At 39.9% G+C, this 24,031-nt stretch overlaps 2 protein-coding genes across 3 annotated transcripts in view; one reads left to right on the top strand and one right to left on the bottom strand.

Moving 5' to 3' along the window:
• LOC149254022 (copper-transporting ATPase PAA2, chloroplastic) overlaps positions 1-24,031 on the bottom strand; it is a 407,965-nt gene that overhangs the window by 226,588 nt on the left and 157,346 nt on the right. For both annotated transcript variants that reach the window (XM_089460050.1, XM_089460049.1), the window contains one exon: positions 3,291-3,400. In XM_089460050.1, the coding sequence (XP_089316176.1) occupies positions 3,291-3,400 (110 nt within the window). The remainder of the gene's footprint in view (positions 1-3,290; positions 3,401-24,031) is intronic.
• Positions 19,711-23,273, top strand: LOC149254023 (uncharacterized). Its single transcript, XM_089460051.1, has 3 exons — positions 19,711-21,485; positions 21,600-21,741; positions 21,870-23,273. Exons 1-3 carry the CDS (start codon positions 19,751-19,753, stop codon positions 22,330-22,332), a joined length of 2,340 nt encoding a protein of 779 aa, XP_089316177.1. The 5' UTR covers positions 19,711-19,750; the 3' UTR covers positions 22,333-23,273.

Genomic DNA, 24,031 nt, shown 5'->3' with positions numbered 1-24,031 from the left:
TTAGAGAACATCTTGGATTTCATATTTCTTCTTGTATGAGAGGTTGAGAACCCGGTTTTCTACTCCAGCAGTAGCCCCAGGATGGAAACCCTAGGGTGATTCAGTGAGATTGGGCGAGTACCCATCTCCCCTAGGTGAATTCTTCCAGAATTCACAGGAGAGCTCAGCAGTGGTATTTCAATTCAGTTTTGGAGAGCCAACACAGTATGGGAGCAGATTCTTGAGGCGAGTTTCCCATCTCAGCTATTTTATTGTATCAGCATGTGAACTCCAGTTTATATTATAATAAAGCTGAGATTATTTTCTGCCCATTGTTTCATTGAATTGCATGCAACATTCTCTTCTTTTATTTTACATGGCAATCTTTTGTAAATTGAATGGAAATTTTATGGAGAAATTGTGGTTGAATTAGTTTCCTCTACAAAACCTGCAAAATATTTCGAAAGGGATACTACACGTCAGCATTAAAACTCTGGCTGAAAAATCCTTAAAAATGATATATTTGTTTTTCCAATTTAGTATATGCAAAGCCTAACCTTCAGAGTGTGAGGTTCAATGTATTTTATGCTATTAAATGCAGATTTTACCATAACCTAGCCCTAATTTACCCTAGTAAACACAAAAAAATAAATTTAGGGTTTTAGATCTTATAGGACTCACACACTAAGGGACTAGTGTCTTTTATTAATCTTAGGCTAATGGAGTCGAAGGGCGAGGTCTATGGAAGAAGACTAATTAGAATGATTTATGAGAGAGAGAATGCTACAAAGAGGTTTCTCTTCATCAAAACCCTGGTAACTTTTAATCAATGGGTGATAAAAAGTCAAGGAAGCTATACCAAGGTTCATTGATTGAAACCAGATGATAATTTTGCAATAGGAGATGTTAGAGCCATAAAAAATTCAACACATATGGTGAAAATTTCAATGAAACCCTAATTCTACAACAATTACAAAATGGAAGAAGATATTTACAATAAATTTGCACAAAATCACCATAGAATCACACTCTATCATCTAAAAGAAAATTCTTTCCAATCACAATATCCTCCCCAACACAATTCACTACATCAATGCTATATTGCATCCAAGAGAAATAGAGGGTACTAGTGTGCACTCTAATGAATGAGTGAGTATGTCACAATGATTCTTTCCAAATCGAATTCTCTCTATTTATAGGAGGGAAACCAAGTTGATTTACGAGTAAAATTGACTGAAAGCCCTAAAAATAATAAAATATGTGATTACAAGTTAAGTAGGTCACAAGACAACCTAAAAGATAGTTATCTCAATGATAACACATAACAATAAGCCTGTTTTTAACCCACATGTGAGTAAAAAGGGATAACAAGTCCCAAATAAGGCCCTCCAAGGCCCTCCAATCCTATCCAAGACGAAAAAGCCATAAATGTACCCAAACAGACTAGCCATGGCCCAACCAAGCACAAGGTTTGTGACACCTAATACAAGGCCTCTCATGGTTGTTACAAGGCTTTAACTTGTTACCTTGGGTCTACAATGGTGTTTAATGCATTTTGAAAAGTTTTATGTGTACCCCTACTGACATGAGGGGTAACATCTCCCCTTATGGGTAATTATTAATTTTGGGTGGGTCAAGCTGCTACATTCATCATTGCACGTGGTTAGAGCATATCCCAATTCAAAGATACTCTATAGTAATGGGTCTAAAATTCAGAAGGATCTTGAGGCAATGAGAGGCGTGACAATTGTTATTGAGAGGTTGTACCCAGATCAAGACATTCAAGACAAGATCAATATGCAACAAGAACTGTACAAGGATTAGCTAGCATTTTTTAATTTAATTCAACCTAAATCTCGATGATGAGAAAATGTCATTTAATATTTAATTTGTAAATTGTTATATTTAAAATTTCCTAGGTTACTTTTTCATATTTGGCATCGCAAAACTTGTAGTCTTGTTATCTTTATAACCACTATTGGTGGATAGATTGCGACTATGAGACAGTACATCTACAAGAACTCACCATCGGAATTTTTTGTCATCCTTGCAACTCTTCAATTTGTGAGTGCCACTGATCAGTATTTGAGCACATCCACACCAAGAAGTGCAATGGGTTGGAGCAGGAGCAGTTGGACGAGCTGCTCTTCATTTACTGCAACCTTTGCCTTCTCACAACACAGTTGTGAGCAAACAATATGGATCCAATTTTATTGGATAAGATTGATCTAATGTCTGAATGGGTCTTGAATGATGATTCTCCTAATGATAATTTGAGTTGACTTGATGCAAAGACTCAGGATCGCTCTATCATGCCATTATCTCAATTGCAAACACCTAATACACCAACATTACAGCATCAACTTCAGCTTCACTCTTGAGATGTTGGCACAAACTCTTCAAGGGCTTATTTTAGGTGTCCTCGTAGTTGTGCAAGAGACTCAAGAATGGACTTAGACACATTCACTATTTTGAATTTAATTATGTTATGAGTTACATAGTTCATTGTTTAATTCTTGAACTCGGTACTATTTTTCAATCTGGTCATTAAATCATGGATTACAACCTATTTGATTCGTATTTCAAATTTCAGTTTACTATTTTCCAAACAAATATTAAGGGTCAAATTTTCTGCTATTACATTTTATGAGAGGATCTGGTGAATTGGTGCATGGACTGTTGCTTTATATCCTACATGGATTGAAAATGTCATTATTATATTTTTTCCGCAAAAAACTTACTATACTTTTTGTTTTTGTTTTTTGCCTATTTATCGATTTTCAACAAATCTTGAACCAAGTTTTGCTAAGTCACCAAGTCTTGCTGAGCCTCAGGCCAGCCGAGCCTTTCCTGAGTCTAAGTCTAACAACTTTGAATGAATTATAAAAAGTAAAACATAGTAGGAACAAGGAAAAGGCTTATACAGCTAAAGAGAATTAGTTTAGGATTTCTATCATTCTTAGCATATTTTTGTTTATTTATATGGTAGATGCTTATTCATTCTACTATTTTCATGTCTAATAATGCATTAAATTCAAATTTTATTTTGGCTGCTAGGAACAATTCCTTTAAAACATATAATGGATAATTTCAATGCACTACATACCAAAAACCATAGGGAAATGGTAATTATAAATGCTGAAATATTCTTTATGGCTTCTCTGTATGCTTCAGAGTTCAGTATGGTTAGAAACTTAGATCATACATCCTGTATTCTTTGCATAGAAATACTGACAGAAAATGTTAAGCAAATACCAAATAAAAGGAAATTCTTATCAGTAGAAAATTAAGCAAATGAAATTGAATCACACCAGAAAACAAATGTTGTTGCTGAGAGAGTCAAGACAGTATATGCAAAAGGTCCAGCAATTACATCAGCTAGTCTCTGGACAGGAGCCTCTTGACCTTGGGCCTCTTCAACCTGTTGGAAACAACCTTCATCAGGATCTAAACAATGTAACATAAATAGCAGTTCTGCTTCTGAACAAAAACTTATTTATTAGGGAATGAAGCAAATAGTGACAGAAAAACCAATAAGATGTAAAAAAACTGTGCCTTCGAAATATAACAAAATGCCCAGGGAACAACAAATGCATGTGCTTACAAATTCTACTTGATAATGATATATTTGATAGGAATTTCCAAAATTTGGATGACTAAGTAGCAAGTTCCATATCCTACAAAATTCAGGGATAACAAAAGTGGCTTGAAACTATAAGAATACAAATTAACAACCTCAGCATAACAGAACAATAAATAATGGTAAATTCTTCACGTCAACTAATAGAAATCTAGGCTATTTATTTTTTATGCTAATGAATAAATGGCAATCAAGGAATATATACTTGACTGTGATGCTACTTGTGAACCAAGTTGCAATATAACATACATAGAAATAATTTTGAGACTCCCTCACAAAGGAAGCTTGATTACTTGATTGAAACTAGAGAGAATTCTGGGGGCCAGATGTCTATCAATCAAGCAAGAGGAAGTTCCATTGTCTTAAAGATCTAACAGCGATAGGTTCTCAAAACAAGGGACCCTAGCTAGTACTTACAACCAGTGTCACAAACATCGCGATTTTATTGTGAAAAAATATTAGGAGATGACGATTTTTTGGGGTGGCCAATTTCTTCTGCCGAAAAAATCAGCAATTTTTTCCAAGGGTGAAAAAAACATAGTTTTATCTTAAACCATGGGAAAAACTCGCCGAACCATGGACAGCTGGCGATTTAAGTGTTTGTTTCTTTACTTGACTTTTTTTGTATTTTCTTTCATTTTGCCAACGTTTTCCAATTTTTCCCGATATTTTCCCAATTTTTACAATTTTTTGTTTTTCCAAACCTGTGCCAATTTTATCCCAATGTGGATCTCAACAGCATTGCTTACCACCACTAGAAGTCAGGATAGGCTGAAAGAAAGAAGTAACAATCCATACGATATTGGATCTAGAGAGGCCACAAAAAGTCTCTGATTTTTGAATAATTGCCTCTTGAGTCTTGGGTGTATAAGGCTAGGCATTTCCTCCAATCAAGCTGTAATATCCCAAACGGGAAAATTTGACAGACTCTTGGAATTTCAACTCACAAATGCTTCAGGCAAAATTTCATTCAATTAACAAAAGATTTCCATGTAAAATATAACCAATAGAGTTCAGCAACACAACAACATGACAAACAGAAAATGATCTCAGCCTTTAATATAATAGACAAACTGGGGTTACATGCATATACAAGTTTACAACCAAATAGCTGAGATGAGAAGCTGGCCTCCAAGATAATCTGCTCCACTGTTGTACGATCCCTCCACCTAAACTGAACTGAACTGCCACTGCTAAGCTCTCTTGTAAATTCTGGATGAATTCACCAAGGGGAGATGGGTACTCGCCCAATCTCACTGAATCACCGGAGGGTTTCCATCCTGGGGCTACCAATGGAGTAGAGAACCAGGTTCTCAACCTCTCATACAAGAAACAATATCAAATCCAAGATATCCTCTAATGGTCCCCTCCTCTTTTTATAGATCTGATGGACCCCTCTAGAAGCTCCTATTTTATTATTATTTTAATCATTGAGCACATTTCCCTTAATTAAAATATTCTTTTTAATGTGGGAAAATGGTAAATTGGCCACCATGCCTCCTCAGGCCACTGAAAATCACTTCTAACTATCCCATCCTGTAGATCTTCTCATTCCGGTTCCAACGAGCTATTACACTAAGGTGTTTTGCCAAGTATTCCTCCCAAAATGCCACCTTAAGCGTAACTAATTGAGTCAGACCCATTAATAACTCTGTTTTTTGAAAGTTGTCGGAATGCAACGGAACGAAAGACAAACTGTGCAGATGATGGAATATACCAAGCGAATGCCATCGAACCTCATAAAAACTCCTCAAAACCCCTCCAAAGGCCCCTGGGCCCGTTGATAAAGTAAACCTCTGACGTCTAGCCTCTCACTGGTCTCTGATGAAGTCGGTTTGCCTTCTACTGCAAAGAAATTCGTCTCTTCAGCCCTCTGGAACCTATGCTCGACCTCTAGAACTAAGAACAATTTTCTCTCCAGCAAATTGAACTTCCCTCTCTGAAGCTACTGCACAGAGCTCTGCGCTGCCTCACTAGGATAACTCAGCCCTCTTGCAGCTGCCTCTCCGGATCTGGAAATCTTCCTCTGGATCACTATCCCTGCCCCTCACTCACTGCTTCGATCTCTAGCTCTCTCTGGAAACTGACTGTTGCTACTCAAAAAATCGAATTGGTCAAGTGTGTTCTCCATCACCACATCGACCTCCTCTTATAATCCACTGTTGGAGCATGAACGCCAAGATTAAAACATAATCGATGGCTAGGATCATCTTTGGATCAATCCGTGTGAGTTTCTAGACTATTCTCGCCTTATCTCAATTAATATTGATTAATTAACCATATTCCCTAAGTTTAGACTTAGGAAATATTTTAAAAACGGTTAATAATCTAATTGAGACACTTCTAGGCGGAATTTCCAGAAAAGATTTCTGGGTTTTGGAGATCTCATGTATTCTAGCCTTTCCACCAAATTTCGTGGCTAGAAAACATCTAATGCTACAAAAGCTAACACTCCCTCTTAGCGAGGAATGCATTCTAGTGCTGCACACCCTGCCACAACACCCTATCTCTACATCATCTCCTATCACGTTGTTAATCTCTGGCCATACTGCCCACCAACTACTGCGCAACTCTGATATACGTTACATCTATGTTGCTGCTGACACTGCTATACTGCTGCCACCACCACATCTGCACTGCAACTCCCTCTCAACTGTTGTTGCTGCAACTGCAACTGAGAAGCATCCAGAATACTGAATCAACTATGTTCAGTTTGATGCATTTGTCTCCCAAGTCTGCACTGAGGCCCCTGCTCTGTTGTCAACACTGCACAGTGCTCCCCAGCAACTGATTGCTACTAGTCTCTGCAACTGTCACTCGGTCTCTGACTGCATCCACTGCCACTGATCCATCCTACTACTAAATACTATGGGCCCCTGTAGCAAGGTAATGATCCATGAGGTGGATTCCTCAAGGATCCTGCCCACTCTCTATAGTTATCTAGTACACCAGTACCAAATCTCCCCATCTCACTCCTGGAGGTATATCTGCAAACATCGCGAAGTCTTCCTCCAACCTGGAGGACAACCTGTCGATCTCTACTGAGGCTGCCCACTGGTCCTGCTTCTCCTCCTTATCGTTCTTCTTGAGAGGACACAGGTAATGTAGTGGACACACTCACCAAATCTGAAGCATTTGACCTTTGATAGGTCCTTCTTCTTCCTCTGCTCCCCCTGCCCCTAATTGGGACCCTTCGATGCGAGGGCCACATTCTCCTCCTCCTTTACCACATTTGATCCACTATTGCTGTTGTTGATTTTTGAGTAGCATCGAATGTGCTCTAGCTCTAAAATTTTGTGGAGGGGCTAGAACACATGAGATCTCCAAGACCCATAAATCGTTTGGTGAAATTCCACCCGAATTGTATTTTATTAAAATAATTAATATTTTTAATGGGGTTCCTAAGTCTAAACTTAGGAAAATTAAAATATTAATGGGTATTAATGAAAATATGGGTGAGAAGCTTCTAAGAGACGAGGATCAAGTCTAATTTAATCTTAGCCGTTGATTAGAGATTAGATCACAACCATTGATATCTCAACAGGAAAAGTATAAAGGAAGACTTGAGAGTCATTTGGAGACACACCGGGAAAATACTTAGTAACTCGAGGGAAATCGATTCTCAAGGAGTAAGAGTTCGATTTCAGAGGGAGAGTTGCAGGGTGAAGGAAGAGGAGGGTATCAAAATCAGTCGGGGACTAAGGAGGAGGGGTCACAATGCATCAGAGGGACAACTCAGAGAGGCGGCACAGCAAGGGACGCAGTCCTCACACAGAGATGACGCAGAAGTGATGCAGTGGACGCTGGAGGGTGTCTTGGGTGTCAAAAGTTTCTCCAAAGGGTGGAGGAAAATTATCTCAGGTGTTTTCTCATAGGTTTCTCTATGTTCTGCAAATCATTCCTTGTAAAGAGATTGTTTTCAAAGAATAATAAATAAACCCTCATCTGCTGCACCAGTTTTCCAACATTAGGTTTTTCCAGGGACTATTGTCCAAAAGTAACTATGTTAATGTGACTGATTCTTGTGCTTGTATTTCACTGTTCTTTTCTCTATGCTATTATGTGACAACTGCAGTAGAATTTACTTTGATTTTTACTGAAGGGTTTTGTAAATAACTTATTATGGAAAATAAGTAGGAGAAATAAATCAGTTACTGCAGTAGAATTTCGTGTTAGAAATTTTCACATGGTATCAAAGTAGAGATCGGGCAACAGGATTAGAGAATCTGCAATGAGTCGTGAACATGATGTTGGAGCAGCAACTCAAAAGGACTCACGCAGTTCTCCTGGGAAAGAGGAAAGCACGAAGAATATAATGGATCACGACAATTCTGTGTTAGCTTCCAGACTGGAAGAAGAAGTCGCTTGCTTGGAAGTTTCTGCTTCCTCTGAGGTTTGGTATATTGATAGTGGAGCCTCTATGCACATGACAAGAATACGAGAATGTTTCTTGAGCTATCAAGAAGAACAGATGAACTTCCAAATCACCATGGGAAATAAGTCAAAATGTACCCCCGTAGGAAGAGGTATTGTAGTTTTTCAAACAGAAGCAGGGGATCGGCTTCGAGCTACCAATGTGCTGCATGTGCCTGGATTGGGGATGAACTTACTCTCTGTATCTCAGTTATAGAACAAGGGCTATGATGTTTACTTCATTGGGAAGAAAGTATATGTCAAACATCCGAGTTGGAAGAAGAAGGCCCAAATTGGAGTCAGAAGTAACAGACTATATAACTTACAGCTAGAATCTCCAATGGCACTAATAGGCAGCAGTGGTGAAAAAGATTTGAATGAACTATGGCACAGAAGAGCGGGGCACTTACACCATGGGGCTCTAAGAATTCTCAGAAGAACTGTCACAAGAGTTCCAGAATTAAGTACCAAACGAGACGATATGCCAAAGTAGCGTATTCCAGAAGTAACAATAGGGCAAAGAGTGTTCTAGGATTGATACACTCAGATATCTGCGGACCCATGTCCACAAAATCTCTTAGTGGTGCCGAATACTTCGTCACCTTCATTGATGACCATTCCAGGAAGACTTGGATCTACTTTCTAAAAACCAAGGATGAGGTTTTTGATCGATTCAAAGAGTTTAAAACTCTGGTTGAGAATCTGACAAGGAAGAGGATAAAAGTGTTGCGCTTAGACAATGGTGGAGAATACATTGATAAGGACTTCACTGATTTCTGCGCAAGGGAAGGCATCAAAAGAGAATGGACAGCTCCATATAATCCGGAGCAGAATGGAGTAGCAGAGAGGAAGAACAAAACTATTGTTGAAGCAGTGAGGGCAATGTTGTATGATCAGGATATATCCAAATTTCTATCGGCAAAAGCATGCAGTACAACAATATATGTTCAGAACATGACTCCTCACAAGGCATTAGGTAAGATTACTCCGGAGAGTGTCTTCACCAGCAAGAAGCCTGAAGTGAGTCATTTCAGAATATTTGGGAGTTTGGCATACTGCCATATACCTGAAGAAAAGAGGAAGAAGTTGGATCAAACTGCAGAAAAAGGATATCTTGTGGGATATAGCGAGAATGCTAAGGCATATAGAATCTACCTTCCGAGAAATAGAAAGATCATAGTACGACGGGATGTAAAGTTCATGGAGGACAGAGCTTTTAGGAAATCTTGAGAAATGCCTTCCGAAGAGCAGTCAAAGGATGATCCATTGGTCCAGCCACTTTGACCAGCAGAAACCAGCACCAGTATTTCTCCAAAGGACAAGAATCCAGAGGCATCACAGCAGGTGGAATCTCAGGAGGAGGAGCAAATAGATCTACCCACTACCAATGGAAGAACGAGTCGGGAACTTCGACAGATACTACGGGATGCAGAGGATTTCATTGGAGCTCCTAGGAACGAGAAAAGGGAGCATAGACAACCAGATAGATACCAAGCTTTGGTGGCTCAAGTTGGAGAACCCTCTAGTTTTCAGGAGGTCATTCAACATCAAGTATGGGTAGATGCTATGGTGGAGGAATATAGTTCCATAATGATCAATGATGTCTGGGAAGTGGTACCTAGGCCTCACGACAGGTCCGTTTTAGGTTCAAGATGGATCTACAAGGTCAAATATGCTGCAGATGGCAGTGTGGAAAAATACAAATCCAGGTTCATGGCTAAGGGGTATGCTCAGAAGGAAGGGATAGACTATGAAGAAACCTTCGCCCCAGTAGCCAGGTATACTTCTATTAGATCTGTGATATCCCTTACAGCACAAATGGGGTGGGAGATTCACCAGATGGACGTCAAGACTGCGTTCTTGAACGAGGTGATAGAAGAAGTATACATTGAACAACCAGAGGGTTTTGAGACACATGAGAAGAAAACTCATGTATGTAGGTTGAAGAAAGCCTTGTATGGGCTTAAACAAGTGCCTAGAGCATGGTACGGTCAAATTGATGGTTACTTGCAGAAGATGGGATTCGTCAAGAGTGACACAGATCCCAACCTCTATTATCTAATTGTAGAGAATGAGCCTCTAATTCTGGTGTTATATGTGGATGACCTTTTCCTGACAGGCTCATCAAAGATTGCAAGGAAAACCTAGCTACAGAATTTGACATGAAGGATTTGGGACAGATGCATTATTTTCTGGGGTTGGAAGTTTGGCAGCAAAAGGGTGGAATTTTCCTTGGACAAGGGAGATACGCTACAAAATTTTTAAAAAGGTTCAGGATGCAGGACTGTAGGCCCATGGCTACTCCAATGATTACCAACTACAAGAAGATTGATGCGTTTGAAGATAAGGAAGTAGATCTCACCTTGTACAGGTAGCTCATAGGGTCCTGGATGTATCTCGTCAATACTAGGCCAAACATTTGTTACGCTGTCAACACCCTCAGTCAATTCATGGTGGAACCGAAGAGGGCACATTGGGCAACAACCAAGCATGTTCTCAGATATATATGAGGAACAACCAAACACGGATTAATGTACACCTGAGGCAATGATATCAGTCTGAGTGGGTTCACTGACGCAGATTGGGCTAGGAGTTCCGTAGATCGGAAAAGTACCACTGGGTACTGTTTCAGCATTAGATCAAGAATGACCTCCTGGTGTAGTAGGAAACAAAAATCCGTAGCTCTGAGCTCAGCTGAAGTTGAATATATGGCAGCTAGCACAGTGTCGTGTGAAGCCATATGGCTTAGGAAGTTGCTTGTGAATCTATTCAAGAGAAGGATGGAAGCGACCAATATTGTGTGTGATAATCAGAGTTGCATCAAGCTCTCTGAGAATCCAGTCTTTCATGATCGGTCGAAGCACATTGACATCAGGTGTCACTTTATCAGAGACTGTCTCCAGCGAGGGACAGTACAGTTATAGTACACTCCAACAGGAGAACAGGGGGCAGACATTCTCACCAAGGCTCTAGGAAGAACAAAGTTTGTTTATTTCAGGGAGAAGATGGGGATGATTGAGAATCCGTTTCAGTAGCAGAAACAGATAGTGCAGTTCTTAAGAGGGAGTTGCAGTGCAGCAGTTAGCAGTGACAATGCTATGGGCAGCATGATGCAGCATATTGAGAGGGAGTTGCAGTACAGATGCAACAGTGACAGTGGCAGTGTCATGGGCAGCAGTACAGATTGCAGCAGCGCAGTGGATGAGGGGCAGCAGGTCGAGCATCAGCAGCACAGAGGACCGATGCCGTGGATCAGTGTGATACTTCTGCTGGGAAGTATTGCTAGAGCACATTCCTCGCTAAGAGGGAGTGTTGATTTTTTAGGTATCATCAGATGTGCTCTAGCTCTGAAATTTTGTGGAGAGGCTAGAAAACATGAGATATCCAAAACCCAAAATTCATTTGGTGAAATTCCACCTGGATTGTATTTTATTAAAATAATTAATATTTTTAATGGGGTTCCTAAGTCTAAACTTAGGAAAATTAAAATATTAATGGGTATTAATGAAAATATGGGTGAGAAGCTTCTAAGAGACGAGGATCAAGTCTAATTTAATCTTAGCCATTGATTAGAGATTAGATCACGGCTGTTGATATCTCAACAGGAAAAGTATAAAGGAAGACTTGAGAGTCATTTGGAGACACACCGAGCAAATACTCAGTAACCCGAGGGAAGTCGATTCTCAAGGAGTAAGAGTTCGATTTCAGAAGGAGAGTTGCAGGGTGAAGGAAGAGGAGGGTATCAGCATTAGTCGAAGACTGAGGACGAGGGGATGCAGTGCATCAGAGGGCAATGCAAAACAGGACGCAGTCCTCACGCAGAGATGACGCAGTGGAGGCTGGAGGGTCTCTTGGGTGTCATAATTTCTCCAAAGGGTGGAGGAAAATTATCTCAGGTGTTTTCTCAGAGGTTTCTCTATGTTCTACAAATCATTCCTTGTAAAGAGATTGTTGTTGAAGAATAATAAATAAACCCTCATTTGTTGCACCGATTTTCCTGCATTGGGTTTTTCTGGGGACTATTGTCCAAAAATAACTGTGTTGATGTGATTGATTCTTGTGCTTGTATTTCACTGTTCTTTTCTCTATGCTATTATGTGACAACTACAGTAGAATTTACTTTGATGTTTACGGAAGGGTTTTGTAAATAACTTATTGTGGAAAATAAGTAGGAGAAATAAATCAATTACTGCAGCAGAACTTCATGTTAGAAATTTTCACAGCTGCTACCACTGATGGAGCTCTTCAACATAGCTCATCTCAACTCCTCCTGCTACAAATCGGTCCACATCCTATCCCACTCTAGTAGCCTATCTTTGCCCAATATGCTTTGGACAAAGACTTGCCAATCCTCTAAGACATTGTTGAGTGTCAATCGCACTAACTCTGTGGGTTGAGGCATTGCCCCAACAATTGACAGTTGGTCTCGGACCTCTTGAATTCTGGTAAGGAAGGGATCTATGCCTTCCCCCTTCTACATCCGGATGCATCTCAACTTCTCCTCAAGAAACATCTTCCGTTGCTCGGAAGTTCCCTGGTATAACGTGGAGAGAGCATCCCACATTTGTTTGGCAATATCGTTGCTAGCTATATGTGAGACTATATGATCTCGGACTCCATCCAAGATCAACCGTTTTGCCAGCGCCATCTCTTTCTTCTATTCTTTCTGTTGATCTGCACCCTGGGGAACTGCCACTACATTATCAATGTGGGCTTTCGGGCCATCTTCATCAAGAAGGAAGGACATCCTAGCGTTCTAGATGACATAGTTGGAAGCTCCATCCAACTTATCCTGATCACGAAGCCCTGCAATGGCCATCTCAACGATCTGTCAAAAACTCCCTCTTTCCTTCTTCTTGGGTGTTGCTGTGCCACTCACACTCCCTTTTGGAGTGAGAAGATCTACTCACAAACACTTCCAATCTATAAGGAAAATCGAACTTCTGAGACTAGAAGTTCCCTGAGGAAAATTCTCCCTCAACTGTGAGTGCTTCTCTCTTTTCCACACGACATTGGCTCCGCTCTAGCGAACTGCTGCAAAACCCTCTGTGTCTAGCTAAAGATCTTCCCAAAGAAAAATCTGAGCTGCTCCCTCTGCCTTTGGAATTACTCGACCTAGAAAATCAAATTTTTCTGCCTCTGCTCAGAAAAAATTGAAATTCCTCAAGTAATTCGGCCTCTTTGCAAAAGACTGCGTTGCGCCTGGGAATTTCGGCCTGCTACTCTTACTGAACAGCGAAATTCCTTATTTCGCTTCTAAGCCCTCTGGTTGATCAACTGCGCTCTGATACCATGTGAAAATTCCAATATGGAAGCCTATTGCAACAACTGGTATCATTTCTCCTAATTGCTAATTAATTTAACAATATATCTACTACGACAAATATCAAAATAAACACACTGCAATCTTCACAAATAAAATACTGCGGAAAAATAATGTGCTGGAAACTGAGAAATGCTAGCACACACACAATATGAGACAATGATTTTTGGACAAATGCCTCCGGAAAAACCCAATGTGGGAAAATCGGTGCAACAACAAGGGTTTTTATTATTACGCAATAGTGAAAATCTGAGTACAATCTGGATGCTTGAAACTGACAATCCACAGCAAGAAAATTTGGGCAAAATTATTGAAGGGAATTTACCCTTACTCCACAAGAAATTTGGGCACAACTTGCCTATAGAAAACTCGGCCTCCTAAAGCTTCCACGTCACCCTCTGCGCTGCACTACAAAATCACTACGACGTCTAGCCTCTGGCTGGTCTCTAATGAAGTCTTTCTGCCTTCTGCTGCTGATAAATTTGTCTCTCTGGCCCTCTGAAACCTCTATCTGGCCTCTGGAACTAAGAACAATTTTCTATCCAGCAAATTGAACTCCCCTCTCTGAAGCTACTGCGCAGAGCTCTCTGCTGCCTCACTGGGATAACTCGGCCCTTGTAATGACCCATCTAAATTAATTAACTAATATAAAGATCTAAAACTTTAAAACTGATATAAACTTCATATTTAAAATAAATATGAATTAAACCTTATAAATTTAAAACTTTATAAAATATATGAATTAAACTTTATAAAGTTAAAACTTTATAAAATATATAGAATTAAACTTTATAATATAAATTTAAAACTTTATAAAAATATATAGAATTTAAACTTCATAAAATTTCACGTTATAATAAAAATAGACCTAACCTTCATAATGTAAATAATAATTCAGACCTTATATAAAAGGACGTAAATTGCAGAGAGTCGGAAAATGCATGCGGAGGCGTGGCGGAAGGAGGAAGAGCGGTGGCCGCAAGGGGAGGGCGGCCACCGCCAAGCCCGCAAATTATAAAACCGCAGGGCTGAGCCAGGCACGGGGGGGCGATGGAACAGTGAAACTTCAGAGGAGGAATTCAGTGTGAGAGATTTGCTATTAGAAGAGCTTGAATCCGTCTGAGGTTCTGGGCACGGGGGACAGTGGGCTTCTGTGAGAAGCTTGCTGGATTGAGCAGCCAGCCTCTGCTCAATCAGGCTGGGTGGAATTGGTCTCCCTGGTAATTGGAGCTCAACATCAGCAGTATCGACAACTTCACGGGATCAGCTAGCAGTTCAGGTAAGTGCAAATTATATTTTCATGCTTCCGGTTTTCCAGTTTATGGTCATTACAGCCCTCTCGCTGCTGCCTCTCCGAATCTGGAAATATTCCTCTGGATCACTATCCCTGCCCCTCACTCACTGCGTTGATCCCTGGCTCTCTCCGGCAACTGATTTCTACTACTCTAGAAATCGATTTGCCAAGAAATTGAACTGCTCAAGTGTGTTCTCCATCACCACATCAACCTCCGCTTGTAACCCACTTTGGAGCACCAACGACCAAGATTAAAACATAATTGATGGCTAGGATCATCTCTGGATCGATCTGTGTGAGTTTCTAGACTATTCTCACCTTATCTCAATTAATATTGATTAATTAACCATATTCCCTAAGTTTAGACTTAGGAAATATTTTAAAAACAGTTAATAATCTAATTGAGACACTTCTAGGGAGAATTTCCAGAAACGATTTCTGGGTTGGTGAGATCTCATGTATTCTAGCCTCTCCAACAAATTGTGGCTAGAACACATCTGATGCTACAAAAACTAACACGCACTACTCTGTACGACCTCCTCTGCACAATAATTCGGCCTCCCTCTTTCCTGTTGTTAGTGTCAGTATTTGCATCCTGCCATCAGTGATCAAAAATCCTCTTTTCATATCATTTTAAGGGTCCGATTCAGAAATTTTTTATCATTCCACTAGGTCATGCAAAAAAATTAGTCACTGATGGTAGTCCTAGTCCAAAAACATCACTCTTCCCTAAATGTGATTACTTGCTGGCATAGTTTCATATCTTGTTGACTGTACATCATCCATAAAGTTATTTTTATCATGCCATTTGTATCAGTCTTGAGGTCATTATGTTGTCTTGAAATTCAGTCCTTCAAGGTCTCATTAGGTCTTTGGGGTTTCTCAAGGTTTCATTAGGTCATTAGGGTTGCCAAGGTTCCATTCCATTGCATAAGACCAGCAAGTAAAGGGTGATCAAATAACATCCCTTCACCATGTGAAGATGATTTGTAAAGAGAAATGCTTATTTCATTATGTAATTTTATGTCTTTCAAATGTAATAATTTCACCATCCCAAGCTGTTAAATCAGTGTTCCAAAGATGCCAGACCATCGAAAGATCAATTTTTCAAAGTAAACAGTCAAGTGAAAGGGTAAAGTTTCAAAGGGTTAAGTACATGCCAAAGGGAGTTGTTTTTTCCCAAGGGTGCCCAAATCATCATTTTCCACAAGCACTAAACCCTAATTTCCTCACCCATTGAGCTAGGGTTGGCTATGAAATCAAAGACATCTAAGTATATGAGGCATAAGGGAGGTCATTTCAGCGAGTATGAGGCCATTCCAACTCATACACATCATGTCTCCATCATTTTTCAATAAGTCATTCCAAGGGACAAATCATTTGCCACACATAGGGCCGGTTTTTCTTCAAACTATGTTTTAGACCAAACAAGGAAGAATTTGGAAAACGTGAGAGAGGTTTTTGTCCAAAATAGGCCAAGGAAGAAAAACCTCCTTCACTTTTTACACAGGTGTCATGGTTTTAGAGAAATGTCAAAAATACAGTTGCCTCAAGAGAGTTGATGCACTTCTGGAGTGACCTTGGGAAAATCAATATTTCTCCTAGCTAGAGTGACCAAATGACTTTCTTGATGAGTCAAATGATAACTAGACACAGAGAGCTTTCCAATGAGCCATCCTGAGCTCAATTTGGAGTTGAGGAAGACCTCCAAAAGTTGACTGAAACAACACTCTGCATTTTGGCAGCCTCATTTTGCACATTTTGACTAGTCTTGGGAGATTGAGCTTTTGACAGGGCAAATGAGCTCCAAATTGAAAAATTCAAGATGTTCTAGAAAGTAGACTCGACAAGCTTTCCAACGAGCTATCCCACACCCAATTTGGACACCGGGAAGGCCTCCAAAAGTTGCCTTCAAAAAGCGTTGCGCATTCAGGAAGTGGCATTGTGCGTTCAAGAGGTGGCGCTGCGCGTTGAGCAGAAGGGCCATAAAGCCCTAAAAACTTCAAAAAACTTCAAAATTTCTCTCTCTTACATTCATTACAAGTAAGTTTACCTCCCTCACTTCGGTTTTGGTTTGCAAATCAAACTTTTAAGCATCATTTCCCATGGTAAATATGAAACCTTAAATTGGCCCCTAGTGTGCCTAAAACCCTAAACCGTCATTGTTCCTCCTATCACCTATCACTACAACTCTAAACTCTTTTCCTATCCCTATTTCCCTATCCATTTATCCCTTTATCCTTATTCCATATCATTCCTATCCCTTTATCCCTCTTCCCCAAGGGCAATTTCTCAAACAAAACAACCCCTCCCTCTCATTTTTATCATTCCTACTCCCTCATTCATTTTCCAGCCCATAAGGTCATCTCCTATCCCCTCACTCCTGAATCACCCATACTCACTCCTTCCATACCTTCTTTAGGGGTACACAACTTCAAAACTTAGCAAACATGGACAAGGAAGACCTTCCAACAGTGCTCAGGTGAAGACAGATGAGAAGGCCAAAGAGACTAGAGCTACTGAGGTGCCCGGTACCTACATGACATATCAGAGGGACACAAGGAGATTGTTTGCAGCTGATAACATGGCCTATCATTACAGGACCCGAAACAAGATTTGCAACATGAGGATCAAGAAGATGAAAGCTAGGCTAAGGCGGGCTTTGAAAGGCAAAAAGGAGGAGGATAGGCTTAGGATGCTTGTTGAAGCTTCCTTGGCTCATCAAGACACTTGATGATGGTGCTTCTCACCAATTTTGGGCAAGTTTGGAGAAATTTTTGTCATTTGCCAATTTTGAAATTCTACACACAGAAAAATGGCCTAGACGCGCAGCGCCACTGACGCTGCACTTTTCCTAGGGGCACCCAATGGACAAATGGCTTGCATTTTTGGATTCAGGGCAGTGAGGACATGCACCCTAGCAAGTTTCAAAGTTTTTGGAGCAGAACTGGGCCACCAAAAGGTCAAAAAACATCCTAAAAATGACCTTTCTGCCACTTTTTGGACACACAGAAGCAGTCTTGGGAGAATCAAGTTTTGAGGGGTCAAATGAGCTCCAAATGCAGAAATTACAGGTGTTCTAGAAAGTAGACTTGAAGACCTTTCCAATGAGCTATCATGGGCTCAATTTGGATGCCGAGAAGGCCTTCAAAAGGGACCTGAAATTGGCGCTGCACGTTGAGCTAGTGGCGCTGCACGTAGAGCAAATTTTGCTCAGGATGCCTATTTTTCCAGTTTTTGACTATGATCATGGATTCTCTCTCATGGTGGATGATTTACTATTGTAAATGATGTCATGGCTTGTAAATATGATGGTTAAAAAGTTGTAGAGGGTAGATTCATTGCTTTAGGAGTTATGTTGATAATATCGCCGATATTTCGGCGAAAATCGTAAATATCGCGAGATTTTCATGCAAACGAAATTTCGGCTGGAATATATCGCGATATTTGCTGATTTTGAATTTATCGCGATATTCACGAGATTTCGGCGATATTTTGTTAAATAGCGCGAGACGACCATAAAAATCGCCGGCAGACTTTATAAAATGGGTTTAGGGTTTTCGTTTGACGTCAATGAGCCATTCGAACTTTCGTGAGAGCTGGAGACGCTGCGAACGGTGGCTGCGGAGGGTTTGATCTTTGAACTTTGGCTGCTGCGGAGGGTTTACAACTTTACAGGTATGCCGGATGCCCCAGCGTTATAATCAACAACGAATTCCATGCGGGATTGTTTGACGTCTGCCTTATGCGCTATACTATAACCGTTGTACAATACATTGCAGATGTGCTTGTAAATTTTCTTGTTTGTAGTAAACTGGATACCCTTAAGGCTTAAACAACCAGACACACCAGCATCAAAACTAGCCTTGCGTTTGTTCCACGGTCCACCTATTATTTGTTGCTGTTACAAAATTTTCTGGGGATTGTGAGCGTGTATTACAGCCGTATGTATCAAGTATAAAGTTTAAACTTTAAACACAACTTAATTCATCGTTTATATATATTCGCTTCAGTGGTCAGATCTGTCACGACTCACAGTTACCAAATTTGTTGCACACATAACGTATGCCCTAAGTTGATTGATATTTCTTCTAACTGCTTGAGCTTCTGTTGTATTTAACCGCATCTCATAAACCCACATCACTTTCATAGCAACAAATCTACACACTAATTTGCATATTACCCATATTTTAGAATGACAAAATTTGAAAATAATGCATGTATAAAAGTTTAAAACAGTGTAAATAAACAGACTCCAGAGTTCCTGAAAATAAACTAAGAGATCTAACCTGTGGGTTTTACAGTTTACTTGACATTGTTGCAACTAATTTTGTCTGTTGAGGTCTCTTCTTATGGATCATACTTTGAGTTTGAAGAATAATTTCTGAGTGAGTCTGGATAGCCATGATATGCAACCTCTAATGGTGAGAATGTAGTTCTGGGATGAAGTTATGAGAATTTTGGCAGTTGATTTGAATGTTTGGGATCTTCTTTACAGGCATTGGCACATTTTCTTTTAAGTTTTTCTTGGTTAAATGATAAATCTGAGGACATGGCATATGTGGTAGTATTATATTTTTTATTGTGTTCTTAAAAGTTAAAAAACATCTAAACACGGTAATACGGTATTGCTTTATTGAACTTAGTTCAAACTTCAAAGAAATAGTTCTCACCTTTTGACAGTTTCAATCTTTAGCAGATTCACTTTTTTTCCAAATCAATGGCGCTTGCTTTTGAGTCTATACAATGGTTCAAGAGCCACCATCTAACACTATTTTGGCTCAGCCGCTCAGATTCCTAACTTATTCCAAGACTGTCTACGACATATAGACTTAGCCTTTAGAATCTATCCTTACACTTTTAATTTTTAAAAGCTAGGCTATTAAAAATTTAATTTTCTTTCAAGACCTTTGGATTTTTCTTATAGAACTTTGTTAAAGTTTATTCCATTTGTCTTTGAAGAATGAGGATTTGATATTGAGACCTGCACCCATGGAATTTCGTAAATTCGTATTACTTATTAAGTTATTAAGTTACTAATTCCAAATTTTTTTTGGTGCTGTAGGTTTCCTTTTGAGTTAGCCCACTACAAAATACAAATATGCCAAAAAACTTGGACCCATTTTGGGAGTATGGGATCCCTGATGGTGGGACAAATCGTGCATATCTTTCATGCAAATTGTGTGGGGACAAGATGACAGGTGGGGTTACACGACTGAAATACCATCTTGCTAGACTCCCTGGACATGATGTTGGCATTTGTAAAGTTTCTAGTCCGGAGCTTATACGAAAAGCTCTTGAGGCAATTGAAGAAAAGGACAGAAAGAAGGAAGAGGCGGAAAGAAACAAAGCTGAACGTGCAGGTAGATCTTTTGGGATATCTTCTCCTGATTTTGATGTTCAGGGTAGTGGCCCTACTGGCCCTAGTGGGAGGGGCTCCACAACTGGCACACCATCACATGCTAGCGCTACTGCTAGTGTGAATGCGAGGTCATCATTTTTTGTTCCACGAACAGGAGCTGGAGCACAACCTGGCATAAAATCGCTTTATAAAAAAAAGGAGAAGGAAGAAGCAGATAGAGTCATGGGGAGGTGTATTTATTGGAGCGACTTACCTCTCAGCATCACAAAAACCAATCCATTTTGGCAACCAATGTGTGATGCTATTGCTGTTGTGGGCCCAGGGTACAAAAGTGCCACATATGAGGAGTTGCGGGGGCCAATTCTTCAAGCAGAAAAAGAGGACATCAACTCTAGATTGGCGGAGTTGAAACAGACATGGGAAGTCACTGGATGCACAGTGATGTCTGATGGTTGGACAGATAGGAAGGGTAGGACCCTTCTAAATTTCTTGGTACATTGTCCTAAAGGTACCATGTTTATTAAATCGTTGGATGCATCAGAACATATCAAAGATGCAGCAACGATATGTGAGTTGTTAGATGGGTTCATTCAGGAGATTGGTGTGCAGAATGTGGTGCAAGTCGTAACAGACAATGCAGCTAATTATGTGTCTGCCGGCAGAATGCTTATGGAGAGGCATCCCACATTGTTCTGGACTCCATGTGCAGCGCATTGTCTTGATTTGTTGCTTGAGGATATGGGGAAACTCTCCTTCATCAAGGAGGCAGTTGATATGGCTAGGAGCATCCCCAAGTTTATTTATAACCATGCTTTTGTTCTTAGCCTTATGAGGAGGTTCACTAGAAACAAGGAGTTGCGGCGTCCTGCCATCACACGTTTTGCCACAACCTTTATTACTCTTCAGTCTTTGCTTCGATGTCAGTACGAGTTGAAGCAAATGTTTGTGTCTAATGATTGGCGTGGTTGTAGATACAGCAGGAGACCTGATGGGAGAGCCATTGAAAAAATGGTGTACTCTGAGACATTTTGGCGTGGAGTACAAGAAGCATGTGCAGTTAGCGAACCTATAGTAAAGGTTCTTAGATTGGTGGATGGAGAGAAGCCTGCAATGCCTTATTTGTATGAGGGCATGGATAGGGCCAAGGAGGCCATTCGTTCCTATTATGCAGACAAGGGTTCTGCTGGCCTTAATAGGCAGATGATGTTATGGGATGTGATCGATAGTCGGTGGACAGGGATGCTTCATCGACCCATTCATGCAGCAGCACTCTTCCTCAACCCTGCATTTGCATACAAATGCAATTTTCGTTTTGATGGCGAGGTGATGGAAGGGCTCCATTCCTGTATTGAGAGGATGGTACCTGATTCTGAGCTTCGTCGCAAAATCAGCCGCGAGATACATAATTATCAGGATTGTGTTGGCCTATTTGGCTTTGATGATGCCATTAAGGAAAGGGCCCTCTTCATGCCACGTAAGTGACAAGTCATCACTCATTAGAAATTAGAAATTTGAATTTAATTATGTTTTAACTTTTAACTTTTAACTTTTAAGTTTTTGAATTTTTTATTTCATTATTTTGTTGTAGATCTTTGGTGGCGAAGCTATGGTGCAAGGGTACCAAATTTGCAAAATTTGGCTATACGAATCTTGAGTCAAACATGTAGCTCTTCAGGGTGTGAGCGCAATTGGAGTGTATTTGAGAAAATACACGCCAAAAAGCGCAACAGGTATAACTTTGAACTCAAGCCTTCAGTTGAGCAATTACACTTATTGTAATTTTTAATTTTTAATTTATGACCTTCAAGTGTCAAGAGTCAAGAGTCAAGACTCATTACTTTTTTTGACACTCTTACAGGTTGGAGTTCGCACGCCTCAACGATTTGGTGTATGTGCATTACAACATCCGACTTCGAGTGAGGCAAATAGAATCACCAGTGGATCCAGATGCCATTTCCTTAGACAATATTGATGTATTGTCTCCGTGGAGGGTGGAGTCTCAGGAGCCCATATTGGAGGAGTCACCTTCATGGTTGGAGGAGCCAGTGGCAGATGATCCATTAGAGCAGGGGCAGCAAGAGGAGGACTCGGAGTCAGAGGAGCAGCAGCACTTAGAGGAGGAGCAGGAGGAGCTGGAGGAGGACACTGCGGGAGCATCAGCATCAACACCATCTGCTATAGATATAGGAGAGCATAGCTCCATGCCTATCACTCATTATTTGACATTAGGTGCAGAGGCAGTGTCAGGGCCTTCTACTACTAGGGGCAGGCCTGACAAACAGCCCATCATGTTTTCCCGTAAAAGGGGGAGAGGGCAGTAGATAGATAGCTGCTAGTTTTATTTGTTATGCTACATGTAACTCATGATGATGAGATACTTTTATTATTATATGTGATGTTATTTTGTATTGGTTCTCCACATTTGAGTCCTTGAATGGACAATTATCAGGGATTAGCACGATTTGGTATCGCCTTTGATATATCATTTCTATTTGACATCATATATATCAGTGTTTTCTTCATATTTATGTGCCAATGTGTTTAAACTTTATTTCATGTTGTTATTGCTTTATATGTTTAAAAATCTGAAAAAAATGAATATATTATGCATTTTTTATGCTTGCTTTTGTTGTTTAAATTCTGAACATGAAGATGTTGCTTTAAAAATTAAAATAGTTTCTTGAGTGTTTGCTGGGCACTGTATAGTTATACTCATTTAATGCCAATTTTTTGTTTTTTTTGTGCCCTAGGTTTGAATTAGTTCACTACAAATGTCAAATATGCCAAAAGCCTTGGACCCATTTTGGGAGTATGGGGAGGCTGTTGGTCGGGAAAATCAGGCATATATATCATGCAACTTGTGTGGGACCAAGATGTCAGGAGGGATTACACGATTGAAATACCATCTGGCTAAACTCTCTGCATATGATGCAGCAGATGTGATGCCTTGTATGGTTTCTAGTGCAGAGGTTATACAAAAAGCTCGTGAAGCAATTGCTGAACAAGACAGAAAGAAAGCTGCTAGGGAGAGGCCAATGGTCTCAGATAGATAGCTGCTAGTTTTATTTGTTTTGCAACTTTTGCTACATATAAGTTTATAACTCATGATGATGAAATACTTTTAAACTTTTATATATGTGATGTTGTTTTGTTTGAGTCCTTGATTGGACAATTATCACTATCAGGGATCAGCAGGATATGTGATGTTATTTTAATTTTTGTTTGAGTCCTTGATTGGACAATTATCAATTTATCACTATCAGGGATCAGCGGGATTTGGTATCGCCTTTGAAGTTTGATGTATCATTTCTATTTGACATCATATATATCAGTGTTTTCTTCATATTTATGTGCCAATGTGTTTAGTTCATGTTGTTATTGCTTTATATGTTTAGAAATCTGAAAAAAAATGAATATATTATGCATTTTTTATGCTTGCCGATATTTGCCGATATTTTCGCCGATATTTCCGATAAGATATTTTCCGGACCCTCGCCGATATTTTCCCGATACCGATATTATCAACACTGTTGAAGTCAAATGAATCAGTTTTTCACTTTTAGAGGCAAGTTGTTGATGATGCCTATATTCCTGTTCCTTGTTTAGTATCAATTAGATCAGCTCCTCATCTTAGGGATTCGACCCCTAAAGATGGGAGGAGGTTGAATGCTTGTCTATATCTTCTTCTTCTTTCTCTTTGTGAGAGTTGGACTCACTTGGATGCTCAGAGCTTGATTGTACATCATTGTAAGCAGTTTGGCAAGGAGATTAATAAGATTTGCAACTATTTTTATGGGATCCCTATGGTATGGAGTTTTAGCACAGTTTCTTCTTTTGTAATCATTTGTTTACATGTTTTATGTATGCCATCATTCATTTCATTGCTTCTTGTTGAATGTTATCAAGTTTGATAGGTAGAATCCATTGTATTAGTGCTCTGCCTTGGGAAATCATTCAATATTTCATGTTTTCTACTGTTTAAGAAGGATCCATTATTGTCACATGCCCTTCTTAGCTCCT

Source organism: Pinus tabuliformis, chromosome 7 (assembly GCF_031772625.1).
Source record: "Pinus tabuliformis cultivar Carrire ecotype Pingquan chromosome 7, CPIR1, whole genome shotgun sequence".
In the NCBI taxonomy this organism is placed as follows: domain Eukaryota; kingdom Viridiplantae; phylum Streptophyta; class Pinopsida; order Pinales; family Pinaceae; genus Pinus; species Pinus tabuliformis.
The sequence above is the reverse complement of the archived record's forward strand: the minus strand, read 5'-3'. Positions and strand labels throughout refer to the sequence as shown.

Coding starts and splice junctions, on each gene's coding strand:
- LOC149254023 (XM_089460051.1), top strand. CDS start 19,751: ATGCCAAAAAACTTGGACCCATTTTGGGAGTATGGGATCCCTGATGGT. Junction 21,486..21,599: donor AAGGGCCCTCTTCATGCCAC/GTAAGTGACAAG, acceptor ATTTTGTTGTAG/ATCTTTGGTGGCGAAGCTAT. Junction 21,742..21,869: donor CACGCCAAAAAGCGCAACAG/GTATAACTTTGA, acceptor ACACTCTTACAG/GTTGGAGTTCGCACGCCTCA.